Source organism: Euleptes europaea, chromosome 14, assembly GCF_029931775.1.
Source record: "Euleptes europaea isolate rEulEur1 chromosome 14, rEulEur1.hap1, whole genome shotgun sequence".
Lineage (NCBI taxonomy): Eukaryota > Metazoa > Chordata > Lepidosauria > Squamata > Sphaerodactylidae > Euleptes > Euleptes europaea.
Genome location: NC_079325.1, coordinates 17749447 through 17765197, shown reverse-complemented (window position 1 = coordinate 17765197; position 15751 = coordinate 17749447). Strand labels below are relative to the sequence as shown.

General features: G+C 43.2%; 1 protein-coding gene across 3 annotated transcripts in view; it reads left to right on the top strand.

Annotated features, from left to right (window-relative positions):
- The window catches only part of FEZ1 (fasciculation and elongation protein zeta 1), a 47522-nt gene extending 41227 nt beyond the window's left edge, over positions 1-6295 (top strand). For all 3 annotated transcript variants that reach the window (XM_056860808.1, XM_056860806.1, XM_056860807.1), the window contains 3 exons: positions 2620-2695; positions 4977-5042; positions 6017-6295. In XM_056860808.1, coding sequence (XP_056716786.1) covers positions 2620-2695; positions 4977-5042; positions 6017-6033 — 159 coding nt within the window. In that variant the 3' untranslated portion in view covers positions 6034-6295. The remainder of the gene's footprint in view (positions 1-2619; positions 2696-4976; positions 5043-6016) is intronic.
- The last annotated feature ends 9456 nt before the right edge of the window (positions 6296-15751 follow it).

Below are 15751 nucleotides of genomic sequence, written 5' to 3'. Positions count from 1 at the left end.
CATGCTTAGGGTAGTCAGGTGTGGGTTGGGAAATACCGGGGGATTTTGGGAATGGAGTCTGAGGAGGGTGGGGTTTGGGGAGGAGAGGGACTTCAGCAGGGTACAATGCCATAGAGTTCATCTTCCAAAGCAGCCATTTTTTCCAGGTGAACTGATCTCTATTGCCTGGAGATCAGTTGTAATAGCAGGAAATCTCTGCCCACCACCTGGAGGTTGGCAACCCTAGGCATGCTTGAGTCAGGGTGGTGGTGGCAGTTCATAATTTGGCATCAACATAGCAAAGGCTCCTTATCCCATAACTACCTGCCTAATCTTTGATCATGGGAGAACAGGGAGAAAGACCTAAACAGAAGATCTTAATAAGCAGGTTCAGTTGTGAGCTAGGAGGCCTTGGTCTCATGCCTTATAGAACAATGACTGTGCCCCAATACAAATGGAAGAAGGTATGTTCCCAGTAGCTTGCCTCTGTCAATAGTCTGGCCTCTGTAATTCTAGATCCGCTGAAGTTGCTGAATAATCGTTAAAGACATACAGCGTGTTGCAGTTATCAAGCTTAAATGTAACCAGAGTTTGGATAATTTTGGCAAGACCATTTCTATCCCAAAGGCCTGCAGCTGGTGCAGCCAACAAAAGGAGTGAAAAAGCACTTCATGCAACAATTGTTTCTTGAGCATCAAGCTACATGATTGTACACAGAGCTATCCCCAAGCTGAAAACACGACCCTTAAGGGACGAGTGTGACCTCCATCCAGATCAAAAGAAACTCCACCTTATTGGGCTAAGCAACAATCACTTACCAACAGCACTTCTATCGTGTCTGGACTGAGTTTCAGTTTATTAACTCTGATCCAGCCCATTAACAGCTCCAGACACCTGCTAAGGGTGTCAACTGCTGATGCAGATTAAAAGGATAAATAGAGTTGGGTGTCATCTGCATTTTGATGACAGCCCACTCCAGATCTTTGGACAATCTCACCCAGTGGTTCCATGTGGAGGTTTAAAAAGGAAGGGAGCAGCCCAGTCCCGTGAACCCCCACGGTATTAAATGCTTTGAGGCTGAGCGAAGTCCCCCAACATCTAGAATTGGAATGACTGCAGTGTGGTTCTGCTGAACTCTACCATAGAAAAGAATCCGCAGAGTTATTGCCCTTCAGACTCTTCCCTGTTACAGATTATCCATCTGGGCAATCAAAGCGGCATCAGTCCCCAAACGGAACCAGAAGCCAAATTGAAATGATTGTGGATAGTATCATCCAAGAGTGCCTGGAGCTGAACTGCCACCATCTGCACAAGCAACTTGTTGGTTTGCATCCCAACTCCATCCTAGTAGCACGAGCTCTTCGGAGCTTCAAATTTTGATCAGTTAATCAACATGGATTCTCAAAGGACCTGCTCCTGACGGACTTGCTTGGCCCTCCCTAGATTCCGCAAATGTTAAATAAAAATGTGTGAAATCTTGGTTGAAGAATGCTAGCAAAATAAGAAGAGCCGTTTAGGGTCCGACCGAAGGTCAATTTAGGTCAGATTCAAAGGTCGGCATTGCTGGGTAGCTGTAGTCTTTGCCTTTGCAAGCATCATCACGGATTTGCTGGGCAAGGCCTAAGCAGGCAACAGTAGCCATGCTGAGGGGGGAAGAGAACAGAGCCATCTCCAGGTTGGAGAGCAGCAGTAAGCATTCCAGTAGCCCTCCTTTACTCTAGCTCCTCATTCCAGCAGAATGCAGGTGACTGCTATTGCTTGCTACCACTGTTATCTCATCCAGAAAGCAAATGGTGATGGCTGCTAGGAGCATGAGCAGTCCATTCAACTGTACTCTCACCTGCTTGATCTAGTCTACTGTTCTAACAGTGGCCAGCCAGAATGGCCTTTGGAAAGCTTCTGGGCAAAACTATTAATATGCCTAGTTTGTGTGTGTGTGTGTTAAGTGCCGTCAAGTCACAGCCAACTTTCAAGGCAAGAGACTGACAGAGGTGGTTTGCCATTGCCTTCCTCTGCCTAGTGACCCTGGTATTCCTTGGTGGTCTCCCATCCAAATACTCACCAGGGCCGACCCTGCTTAGCTTCCGAGGTCTAACAAGATCGAGCTAGCTTGGGCCATCCAGGTCAGGGCATGTGTAGTTTACCAATCTTTAAAAAAAAGCCCACAGCTGTATGACTAATGGCTGAAAACATTATTTTGTTGCAAGTCTTAGAAATCATACCATTAATAGCTATGGCTGTTGAGTAGCTTTATGAATATAGGGGTTGAGTTCATAGTACTGTGTTATTTGATGTGTCTCACAGCTGAGTGCAAATTTAGGAAAGGGCTTCATAGGTGTAGAAACAACATTATAGTGTTGCAAATAGGCAGATGTACTGGGCAGTGCTTACAAACACAGTAGCATGTGTCTACACTCTGAAGACTCTCCATAAAGGTGGTTGAATAAGGACATTAAAAGTTGTGATCTGGACACAAGTCAAAACATTTGCCACTTTGCTTTCAGCCCCCCTGCTGAAAAATGGTTCTATGAATTGCCTCAAAATCTTTCCTTTGGGAGCAATGGAGGTGGTTGCTTCTGTCTTCTGTTCCTCCCAGAAGGAATAGGGAATCTGATCACTGCTGCTATCATTCCTTTACAGTATTTGAACACAGTTATTCCGTATGAGAAGAACGGTACGCCTCCTTCAGTTGAAGACTTACAGATGCTTACAAACAGTAAGTTGCTTGTCTGCTATGTTGAATGTAGTCAAGACGCAACTTTGAGATCAACCCATTCTCCTGACAGCGGGAATATTCTAGAATCTTTGAGAGTCCACCAGCATAAAAGACCCTCAAACTTTCTCAAGATGGAGACAGCAGTAGGTTACGTTTTGGAAGGTAGTGGCGGGGTAATGAAGGGATTTGAAGAAATCACCTCCTGGGCAAGCTAGATTGCCCTTCTGAGTAGGTCTGAAAGATGTGTTGACCACCTGAGCTGGTACACTGCAACATGCCCAATATTAAGCGAAGTCCAGCACTGAACAGTTTCAGAAAGATATAGTTGGCCTAGATTTTTGGTAGGCACCTGTACGTTCTAACTATATCACCCAAGACTTGAAATACAATAGGTTAACTTGTTCTACTTTTATGTGTTTTTTGAGGGCCCCAGAAGTATAGAACTCTTGAGAGAGGCCCATTACGACACGGCAGATCTTCTGGGAGTAAAGGCCAAAATTTCAGACAGGCATTTTAAAAAAAAGAATGTTGTTACTTTTGCTGCTGTCATGAAGTTTTATTCTTTTTATTCTTTGAGAATTCTGGTTTTGTAACTTGACAAAAATTCTGGTTCGCTATCTTTATTATGATTTTTTTCCCGAAAGGATATACATTTTAGATAATAGGTATCTAAACTGTATATCCTGTCCTTAAACCATCACCAGTATGCCTTGTCTAGCACAGGCCTGCAAATTTCCATGACTTTCATGAACAGCGTATTCCATTATTAAACTGGAATTCTTGATGTTTATGTACCCTTCTGAAGTTGAAACTCATTCATCCTTGTCATGATAGAATGGCTTGATCTCATTTTTGTTTCAGACGTCTTACAAAATGTTTGAAAGTTGTCATCCTTCTTATCTTTAAGCGCCATACTCTAGTAACAAAGTTCTAATGGAGAATGCTCACATTCCCCAGTTTGCATGGACCTGGGTTTGAATTGCATCCCCACATGATTAGAGATGTAATTCTAGGAGTGGGCCAGAATGGGGGCCAGTATAAATGCTAGACTCTCTCAAATTAGTATTCTGTAGTGACTGGCTTTTCTGTTTTGAACTTCCTATGAATTGCCACCAATTTCATCTTTATGTACCTGCTCTCAAACTGCTTCACTCCATTTTCTGGGTGGCACTTAACTTCCAAGTTTCTGCCCTCAAAATTCAGCATGTTCCTGAACAGTTTGTAGCTTCAAAGCTATTGCATAAACATCCAAGTTCGTTGGCTAGAGAATTTAGCCTCTAACTCTGACTGAACAATTTGAGGAACAAAAATTGAAAGGTTGAGATGTTGTGACAGGCCCTTGTGCATTCTGGGAGAATCGTCAGTCTCCTTTTGAGTCTCCATGGCAACCGTGTTTTGAACTAGCTGGGACAAACACTGGCTTAGTCCTCTTGAAAAAAGCGCAGTGCTATGAATGGCTGTTTTGTGCATATAGAGAGTTTTGTGCAAGTGACAATTTGTGTCTCAAGGCAAAGCCTTGGCAAAGAGGTTACTAGGGATAAATTTGTGAGGTTTTTTTTTGCCTAATTAACTGGTGTGCGAAGCTACATCAGACAGTGATGCAAACATAAGATATATTTAGATGAGATCAGTTACTGAGCTGGAAGAAATGTTCCTGAATAACATTAAAAGACCAGCCAACCCCTCCAAATACAGACCCTTGAACCTTTGGTATCCAAGTTGCTGCCAACAGAGCATGAAGTAATGTAACTTGTATGTTTTACTTTCCCACATTCGGGATAGATGTCTAATTTCACAGGTCTCTTTCATAAGGGCTCCTGCACATGTTATAGTAGTGAAGGAAAAAGAGCTCTGTTTTGACCAAGACTAAATTTAACCACTGTGCTGTAATCTCTTAATAGAATTGCTAGATTCAATATGGCGCAGGGCTCTTCGGTCTTTGAGAGTTAGTATTCTGACAGGCAGGTCTACTCCTGTCATAGCGGTAGCACGATTTGGGTGCCAGTTCCCTGAACCAGAACCCTGTATGAATTTTTACACACACAAGCCCCCCCCCCGAGCATTCAAGTGTGCCACTAACTTAATTGGCAGAGAAATCTCTGTGCATCGAAATAAATGGTTCCACCCAAGCTGCTCCTAGGTGCCTAGGCAGGGGGCAAATCATATCTGTCCAAGTTCCCATGATGGCACCAGATGACCCTGAGGTGCGCATGTGTCACTGAACCTCTTGCTCCGTTGAATAGTTTAGTAATGATTTCCCCCTCCCAATTTCTTTCCCCAGTTCTTTTTGCAATGAAGGAGGACAATGAAAAGGTCCCTACGTTGCTAACTGACTACATTTTAAAAGGTAAATATGAATATGTCAGGGGTGGTACATACATTGTTTAATTCCTGTAGCTGAATGTGTGAACTGCCGTTGCTCCCAAGAAAATTCCTGGTGGACACTGAGTCCCAGGCTGTTGGCTTTCAATTTAATGCTGCCCTTGACATAAGATGAAGAGTTGGTTTTTATAATGCCTGCTTTCTCCACCATTTAAGGAGAATCAAACCGGCTTACAATCTTCTTCCCTTCCTCTCCCCACAACAGACACCTTGTGAGGTAGGTGAGGCTGAGAGAGTTTGGAGAGAACTGGGGCTAGCCCAAGGTCACCCAGCAGGCTTCATGTGGAGGAGTGGGGAAACCAACCCGGTTCACCAGATTAGAGTCTGCTGCTCATGTGGAGGAGTGGGGAATCAAATCCAGTTCTCCAGATTAGAGTCCCCTGCTCTTAACCACTATACCACGTTGGCAAAATAATGTGTGTGTGTGTGCGCGCACGTGTGTATGTGTGTGTAAAGTGCCATCAAGTCACAGCCAACTTATGGCAACCCCTTATGGGGTTTTCAAGGAAAGAGACTAACAGAAGTGGTTTGCCATTGCTTTCTTCTGCATAGCAACCCTGGTGTTCCTTGGTGGTCTCTCAGCCCTCTCTAACCTGCTAATCTAGAGTAAAGTACTAGGGTGCTGTTTTTAATTTTCTTTTAATTGTTAAGTTAAGGTTATTATTCTAAATATTAATTATATTATATATTATTCTGCTAATTCATTGTACTGCTGTTAGCTGCCCTGAGCCTGGCCCTGGCCGGGAAAGGGTGGGATAGAAATAAAATAAAATAAATAAAATCCAAGTACTAGCCAGGATTGACCCTGTTCAGCTTCTGAGATCTGATGAGATCAGGCTAGTCTGGGCCATCCAGGTCAGGGCAAGCAAAATAGTAGGATCCATAAAACGTCCTGACTTGTTCACTTGCTTTCTCCCTTCCTTCTCCTCCTTCTTTCAGTGCTCTGTCCTACCTAAGCTCTACGGCTCGGAGCATTGTGGAACCAACAGAAGACAACAAGGCCAGTGTGTCATTCCATCACAGGGACTGCATGACATAATGTAAAATTTGAATTGTGTATTTAAAGATGTATAGCATTAACCTGGATTAAACATGAGCAAAAGTCTTTTTCCCTTTGCTGTCCGTTTCTAGTCCTAGTAAACATTTGAATGCATGAGTACAAGCGGGTTCTGCTCGTCTCTTTCTCTCTTGCCCACCTCCATCTTGGGGAGGCCATGTTTCTCCTCAAGGTTTGTTTTCAACCCAACTCCCCCCAAACAACTATGAGATTAATTTGAAATAAATGTTCCTTTAATTAAATAAAAACATCTACCCCTTTCTAGGAGAGGTGGTTTCAGGATCTGATTGATGGGTTTCTTAATCTGAAGGGGCAAAAAAACAAACAAAACCCCAAACAAATTAAAGGAATAGACCCGTTTGCAAAATCTTTTTGGCTGGCCCTGGATGTCATTTACTCTGTGCCATGCAGAAATAGGATAGATTTTAGAGAGAGAGAAAAACGAAAACCCTTGCAAAAAAAGGGATCAACTATTTAAATATATATCGGTAGTAAATATAGAAAATTGAGGATGTGCGGTCCCATATGCCTGCAACTTTCTCACTGCTTGATTCATTTACCTCCATCTGAGTAGGTCCTTTACCTTCTTGACATCAGAAGGGATTTAGAAGTAAGTATTAAAGCACGCAATGGTGGAATATTAATTGGATATTGTGTGGCTCAGAGCTTTGCACATTTTTTCCTAGCAGTTTAATAATACTACTGAAAGGGAAACATCTGGAGAAAAATCTGTTGTTGCCAAGTTTGTGAGGGGCCGCCAGCCAGATAGAATGATATTTTGATTGGTGCAGTGTCTGGTTGATATTGAAATACGGAAGTTCTTCAGTGGCATAGAACCCCCCCCCCCCATGAAGCAGCTGCTCCATACAGTACAGATGTTCAAATAAACTCCTTTGTTCAACGAACCCTATCTCCAGGGATGCATTTTTGTGAGGAACATAATGTGTGACCTGAGAAGTAGGAATCCAGGAACAGTGGTTTCTGGAATTTTGGCTAAAAACTTGGGATCATTGTAGCTCTTGTTAACGCCGTCCTCAGCTAAACGATAGGTTTATAGCTCAGTCTTACCTCAACATTGGAATATTCATACATGTGAGATATCTGCAGCCTCTTGATATTATAAACAGTTTAAAGTGCAGAATTCTCACCCCATCTTTACCCTTTGAGGGTTGAGCTCCACCAAGAAAAGATAAATGAAAAGATAACTTTTAGGATTATCTATTGCTTTGTTCAGTGGTACTCACACGATGAAAAGAATGAGACATGATACCGACATTTTTTTTAATCTGAAAATGCATATGGCAGATATAAGGATATTGTTGTAAATTGATGTGAAGCAGCAGGCTTCTGTGGTCGGTAATTCTGAGTTTTGTACTAATGTAACAAGGTATAAGGCGTGGCAAAAAGAGTTCTCCGGTTATGGGCTAATGTAACATCCTTTGCACTTCCCCGTCGAGAGGGCTCCAAAGGACATCTGGGGCTCTCTTGTGCAAATAAAGTCTGATTTTCAACCCACACTACCGAGTCTTGTGTGAATTGCTCTTAAGGCGCAAGGAGTGAAGGGGGGAAATCCAAGGTGGAAATGGGGAGGGGGGGTTATGTAGGGATGTTAAGAGCCCCATGGCACAGTGTGGTAAGCTGCAGTACTCTGCTGATGACCTGAGTTCAATCCTGACGGGAGTCAGCTTCAGGTAGCCGGCTCAAGATTGACTCAGCCTTCCATCCTTCCAAGGTCGGTCAAATGAGTACCCAGCTTGCTGGGGGTAAAGTGTAGACGACTGGGGAAGGCAGTGGCAAACCACCCCATAAACATAGTCTGCCTAGTAAACGTTGGGATGTGACCTCAACCCATGGATCAGGAATGACCCGGTGATTGCAAAGAGACTACCTTGGCCTTTTATGTAGGGATGCTGAGAACTTTGTGGCAAAGGTCTCCCTTTTATCAACCATGATTACTTGTGAGTCAGGCCTTGGATCGGCTCATCTAGTCTTTACTGTTCAGTGCCCAACTTGATGACCGTGTCAAGCGGCTTTGCAGCCGCACAGCAGTCGGGGTGGGAGAGTTTCATTTCCTTCTGCCTTGCAGCCACGTTTGCCCTATACCGTAGGTGAAATTGATTTTCCTTGCGGGCCATGGATGATCGGGTTAGGTAATTAAAAGACACCAAGGGGTGGTGGAAAACAATTACTTCTATGGGTTTGAAAAAAGTGTGTATGTCTGAACTACTTCTGATCGAGGCATATCAGCAACCGTTAACTTTGTTCAGACAGAAACAGCCAACCACCAAATGGTAAGATGTTTAAAAGTGTTTGTTTCTACACAGCTGCTTTTTCTGTTCTTCATTAAAACTGTCAGCGGCACAGAGAGGTGGCAACAGCTGCTGGAGAGGGTAACGTTATCTGCTGCGAAATGTTTTATGCTGTGGTTGGGTTTTTAAATAGTTTATTAACATTAATGATATTTGTGATTTTATCATGTTGTGCTTTACAAGTCGCCTTGAGCAAATTTGCAGGAGAGGCAGCATATAAATTTTTGAAAGAAAGAATATGCCCTGTGTGTAACTGTCGGAAACTGTCGGCCTGCACAGAAAGCAATCCAGTCAGCAGGCGCCAGCTGCTTGTGAACAACCTAAACTGCCTGCTTGAGCAATCACCTGTTTGTGATGGGCAAGCAGGATGTGAACTGAACTAGCAAGGGCTCGAGCTCCTCAAGTTTCTTGTAGTCCTTCTCAGGTAGCTCCACATTGTTTTCTTTGCTTTGCCAAGATGGGGTCTGCTTTGAGCTATACTACTGTCTTCTAAGGCATGAGAGCATACCTTTGAGTTAAGAGCACATAGTGGGGTTTTTTGTGAACAGGACAGATGTGTGAAGATAACTAAATATCCACCAGCATCATATCTGTCACCACATAAATATCCTATTCTGCAGCTTCAAAATACAATAAGGAAGGCATTTTTAAAAATAGTGCTTTCAGAGGTTTATAAAATTATGCATGGTATGGAGGGAGTGGACAGGGAGAAACTTTTCTCTCTCTCTCATAATACTAGAATGTGGGGTCATCTGCTGAAGCTGGAGGGTGGGAGAATCAAAACAGATAAAAGGAAGTATTTCTTCATACAATGCATAATTAAATTATGGAACTCCCTGCCCCTGGTTGTGGTGATGGCTGCCAACTTGGAAGGCTTTAAGAAAGGAGTGGACATGTTCATGGAGGAGAGGGGTATTCATGGCTACTAGTAAAAATGGATACTAGTCATGATGTATACCTATTATCTCCATGATCAGAGGAGCATGCCTATTATCTTAGGTGCTGTGGAACACAGGCAGGATGGTGCTGCTGCAGTCGTCTTGTTTGGGGGCTTCCTAGAGGCACCTGGTTGGCCACTGTGTGAACAGACTGCTGCACTTGATGGGCCTCGGTCTGATCCAGCAGGGTCATTCTTATGTCCCGTTTGTTCTATATGAAGTTTTTCAACCTGTATATATTTCAGTTTGCTGATGTTGCCATGCATTTGTGTGACTTATTTCATCCTTTCCCTCCCTCTGTTGCATAATATTTATCTTCAAAGGCTTTTTGAATGCTGTTCCCTTTATATATTCAGAAGGGATAACTGCAAAGCAAAGAGAATACAGAATTACAGTCTTTTCTGATCAACAAGCAATTGCTTTTCAGAGGAATCTTTCATTCTGTCTCTTGCGGCTTTCAATCAAAGAAACAGAACAAACCATCTAGTCTGGAGCTTTGCGGAAGTGAGGTGTTCTGCGCTGAATAAGGTTGGAAACTGGGCCTTGGGGGCATATAAATTTTATAAAACCTTGCATGTTACACTCAACAGGCATACTAATCACCCCACTATGGGGGAAATTAAATTTGTATGCCATTGTAATGTGCCTTAAAAACAACAACATAGTAACCTGCCTTTCTTCGATAATATGGGCTTACAATTGAGTAAGTCTGCCCACGATTGCCCTCTCAGTGTGGCTCATTATTTTGGAAGCTGTAGCATTCAAAGATTCAAGGTAAATATGTTCAATTCATGAGTGATGTACGTCTCTTTTCTGCACTTAAGTCTTATCTGAATCTATCTTCTGTTGTTCTACTGAATGAAATGAGTGTGGGAACATCTTTGCTGACTTGTTTTTCCATAAGGATTTTTTACTGAAGAAATGGTAGATGCTTTCTGTCTTGTTAGGATTTTTATGGTAGCTTTTGAAGAAAAAATGGAACCTGCACCACAACGCTCTCTGCGGCTACCGCTGTTTTAGCTTATCTTTCATCCCTGTTTCTCTTTTACATTCCCTGCATGGTGTAGTGGTTAAGAATTGTGGTTTGGAGTGTCGTGTAGTGGTTAAGAGCAGTGGTTTGGGGCGGTGGACTCTAATCTGGAGAACCGGTTTTGATTCCATCACTCCTCCACATGAGCAGCGGATGCTAATCTAGTGAACCGGGCTGGTTTCCCCACTCCTATACGTGAAGCCAGCTGGGTGACCTTGGGCTAGTCACAGTTCTCTTAGAGCTCTCAGCCCCACCTACCTCATAGGGTGTCTGTTGAGGGGAGGGGAAGGGAAGGTGATTGTAAGCCGGTTTGATTCTTCCTTAAGTGGTAGAGAAAGTCGGCATATAAAAACCAACTCTTCTTCTTCTTCTGAATATAAAACAATAATAAAAAAGAAATGCCTGGAAATGGCAACAACTGTGAGCGCTTGTGAAACAAATCCAACCTTCATAAAAACTCTAAGGCAAATACACATAAAGCAAGATTGGTCCCACTGTAGAAGATTAAGCTGTGACAGTGTTTGAGAACAGAGAAATGGTTGCTACCGACCTGACTCTGTGGTCTCCTGGCTCCCTTTCCAGCAGTTGCACACTTCAATCGACAAATCAGTGTGATTTATCAGCTCAGCTCTGGCTATGATGTAGGGTTGTGTGTTCGCATGCTCAAGGATGGAGGACAATATTGCATTCAGGGTTTGTTTGACGTGGTAGTAGGTTTCAGAGGCGTGACTGCAGAGCCAGTTTTAGGAATAAACTGGGTAAGCTACAGTTTAAGGTCTCAAGAAAATATGAGGGCCCTCTGTCACCCTCCCTCCCCAAGCCTAAGCCTGTGGCCATTGTCATTACATCAGGGTGGTGCTGTAGAATCTGCAAAAAACTCTATAGTTTAACAATAGAGTTTTGGTGAATCTTAGAACATCACTCCAACACCATGATGTCACTTCCGTTGTTTTCTTTGAAATGATGTCACGTACCAACATGAATCCTGTGCACCCTCCAGTCCCCAAATTCTTCTGGGGTGCCAGCCAGTGGCACTTGGACTGATTGTGTTTGGCCAGCTGGGATAGAGGCAGCCATGCGATTAGTAAAGTATTATTATTATTTTCTGGGGCCTCTTAAATTGATATGGTTAGAACCTCCATCCCTGGTTAGCTAGGTTACACGGTTGCTGGAGAGAAAGAGATGGACAGCCATATTCTAATCCCCCCTTTCTAGGCGGTCTTGGGCCTATTACATTCTGTCAGCCTAACAGATTTCACAGGGCTGTAGCGTGGACAAAATGGGTTAGGAAGAAACAAGGACATCACCTTGAGCCCCTAGGAGGAATGCTGGGGTAGAACTGCCCTGCTACGTAGTAGGTAAGAACTTTGTGGCTGAGTAGGATCCTAGTCTGGGTCCATTATCTGAAGATTTTGAGTACTACTTTCTCTATTCGAATCTGCCTGGCAGTCTACATAGGATGCAGACAAGAGGTCTTAAGGTCAGTACTTCAGCTGCCCTTCCCCCTTTTAAATTTCCAGCTGAAGAAGATATTTGAAGCACTCAAAAGCTTGCCAGATGGTTTTGGTTCGTCCTAATGAATGGAACTCCATGGCTTCTTGAAAATGTTGCTTTGCACCATTTCAACTATCAGCAACCTCTGTCCATCTGGAGGTTTGTTTCCGGGGCCCTGGCATAAACAAGCATTTGCGAACAGGGCTCCAGACTTTCGCTTGACGCAAATATCTCCCTACCATGCACACTTGAAACGGCACAGTGATTATTCCATGTTCTGGTTTGTTGGGCTAGATCTTCTCCTATTCAGGCCGTCATCATTCCTTTGAAGGAGAAAATACTCTCCCAAACGGCAACTGAGCTGAGATAAAAATAAATGCCGACTGTCAAATTGCTCACTATGAAGTTTATGGAGACATGACATTAATTTCTGTGCGTTTTCCCATCCAACTGTTTTTGCAATGTTTACTTTGAAACATATTCCTGGTGCTCTGGGCCTTATATGATCTGCTTCTTTAAAAAAGAGAGTAAAAGGTCCTTTAATAGGAGGCTGAAGTTGGTTTCTAGTTCGTTCCCAGTTCCCAATTCGCATTTCCTAGTTCCTGAATGATATTGAGGAGAATTTAAAAGCTCTACACCCCAAAAGAAAGTTTGGGCCACCACATATCATACACCCCCACATTCAGGAGACTGTGCCCTCCAAGGGGGCGCATGCTGGTTCCTGATCCAAAGTGTAGAGCTTTTAAATTGCCCAAAATATCATTCAGGAACTAGGAAATGCGAATTAGGAACTGGGAAGGAACTGGGAACCAACTTCAGGCCTCCTTGCATTAACTTCCTTGTCTGACACAAATAGGGACCTCAAACATTAAGGTTTCCAGGAGTTTTTTGTCACTTTTCACTCCATCCACAGACAAGGCCTTAATGTTTTGGTCAACAGATCTGCATTTTTATTAGGGAAGGGCAAATTTCCCACACATAGGGTTGCCAGATCCCTCCTCGGCACCGGTGGGAGGTTTTGGTGCGGAGCCTGAGGAGGGCGGGGTTTGGGGAGGGACTTCAATGCCATAGAGTCCAATTGCCAAAGTGTCAATTTTCTCCAGGTGAACTGATCTCTGTCAGCGGGTCAGTTGTAATAGCAGATCTCCAGCCACCACCTGTGGCAACCCGATTTGTTACATGAAGTAAGTAAAATATTTTAGAGCTTGCTTCTGTGACGGAAAAGCTTTAGGTTTGGATCCAGCCAAGGTGCTTTCACTCAATCTTGCTCAATTCCCTTTCTTACTACACCTGGATTTTGTCTGTGCAGGTTCCATGATTCCCAGCATAGGCTTGTGGGTGGCTTTTTCACCAGTGGAAAAACTGATTGGATCCAAGTCTTACAGAGAATGGAGAATCATGCCTGTAGCTAGAAGGTGTGGATGGTCAGCGCACTGCTCCACTTGCAGTACTTCCACACCAGGGCAATGTTTCGTGGGTGTCTGGTTGCTGATGCAATTCCATGTGAAATCCCCCTTGGAACACAGATTTCACACCACCCAAATTATTTTATATTTTTAGCCATCGTTGCCCTGCCACACCTGATATCCTTGACGCCGAAGCCCACAGTATTCTCATATGACCCTCAGGAGTCTCCACCCAACCTGTTGTAACACTGCATGGAAATAATGCAGTATCTTAAAAAAAAAAAAAAACTTTAAAAAGTATTTGCAGATACCTCCAATGAGCCTCTTTCTCCTCCCAAAGGCAAGTTGAGCTGTGGGGGAATTCTCTTTTTTCTTTTAAACCCACAAGCATGAATAACACTAGGCAGAAATAATGCAATACCTTTACAACCCACAAAACAAAACAAAAGACCTTCCTCCAAGGATCCTTCCTAAAAGGCAGGTGATTCTCTTCTGTTATGTTAATTTCTACAGGGCAGAGGCCTCTTGCAGTCAACATAGGAAAGAGTAACTGATGACCACTTCATCAGTTATGCGGTTTCTTTTTCAGACACAAGAGACTGCTCCAGCCCATAGTGTCTTGTCCAGGAAATACTGTTGCTTATTTTTTGCAAGTTTAAAATAAAGCAGCCCCCGCCCCCCGACCGGAAGCAATGGGCTGAATAGTGGAAACATTAAAAAAAAAACACCAAGTGTGCCCCAGGAGTGGGGGCAGGAGCTGAAACACGGGAACACTTCCGTGTGGAAACAAACTTGGTGGTGATTTTTTTGGTTCCTTCTCAAACTGTTTTGGAAAACCAAGGTTTTAAACTTGTGACAAGATAGTTTCCACTTAAAGAATGAGAGTTTGGCCGAATCCTATGGTTGGTTTCATTCCATTGGCACACACATGTTCCTCTACTGCTGACATATGATGTTCTTATGTTTTGTGCACATGCGCCGCATCTTACATCTACAGAAGAGAAAGTATGGCCATTGATGTAATAAACCAGTAGGAGCCAAACTTTGGTTATTAGAATAGGAATATTTCTACCTTAAAAATGATCCTTGTTGAACTACCATGACACTGAATCTACCAGAGTATTTAAAAAGGGAGAAAGGAGACATTTAAGGGAGGTGTTAAAAATAATAGTGTTTATTTAGGTTAAGAGTTTCTGAAATTAGCAATTAATAAATCATGAGGAAATCACTGATCCCCCCTGCCTTGAATTCATTTCTTTGATGTCCTGCTTGGAAATGTGGAAGCCCCAACTAGTGAAGAAGTCTGGCTATAGCCCTGTGCAGACATGCTCGTTCGTGGTGCAGGGATTTTGTAGGCATGGGAATGTATGTGTGTGTGTACGTGTGTGTGTACATGCCTGAGTGTGCTGTCTCTCCAGTAAAACGTGGATCTTGGTAGACACAAGCAAGCAGGGAACCCTAGATCATAGCAATGTATTGAATTAGTTGGATATAAGTAAAAATATTAAGGCTGGTGTCAGAAGTGATGGTACAATTACTGTAGGCAATTCTGTTCCTCACAGGATGGCAGATTTTTTTTGGGTGGAGGGAGCCCTTTCAGGACGTCAAGAATTTTTCCTAGCTCCACGCACTTGGTGTAATGTTACAAAGAAGGGCTTGTTAGACAGTATTTCTACCAGATTTGCGTTGAAGCAATTGAGAAAAAAAATCAAGTCTTTTGCTTTGACATTTTTGAGTGTTCTGTAGCTGTTTATGAATGTGTACATGAGAAGTGTGTAACTATTTATGAAAAGGGGCTTGTCAAAAAAGATCTGCATTAGAATGGAGGAGCAATTCCATCCATGGCACCCCTCCAAAAAACCCTATGTAACTCTGTAGGGGATTTCACCATTTGCAAAAAGCCCCATTTTGGGGTTGCTTTGACAGGGAAGAGGATTTGTGCTTCCATGCCCGGAATTTACGTAGATGAGATTTTACCCACTGACTTGGAGTAGTATCCAACTATCTAATTACACTATACATGAGAGCAACCTGACCAGTATCCCAGTGATTCCCCCCACACACACACACACAAAAGCAGCCTGTATGGGTTGGTTAACCATTTTCTTTCCTGCTTTTTATTGTTCAGAATTGGCCTGTCTGAACTCCTTTCCTTCTCCTAAAGAGAAAAAAATCGGGCACTTTCATTTTCCCTCTGCTTGCAAATTAGAAAGCTGCAGGTAGGGGGAATTTGAAAAAATGGCAGGAAGGGAAGTGGTTAGACAACCCCCTCTGCTGGTTTTCATGATCACAGCCTTTTAAAAAAAGTTTAATATACTTGTAGAGAGACCGTGGTCAGTGACGCATGGTCGCTGTAGCCTCCTTTATTCCCTGTTTCAGCCAGGATCAAAGTAACCTGGGTTGGGGAAAACTGTTTGCATTTGCTGGAACGATCAGGGAC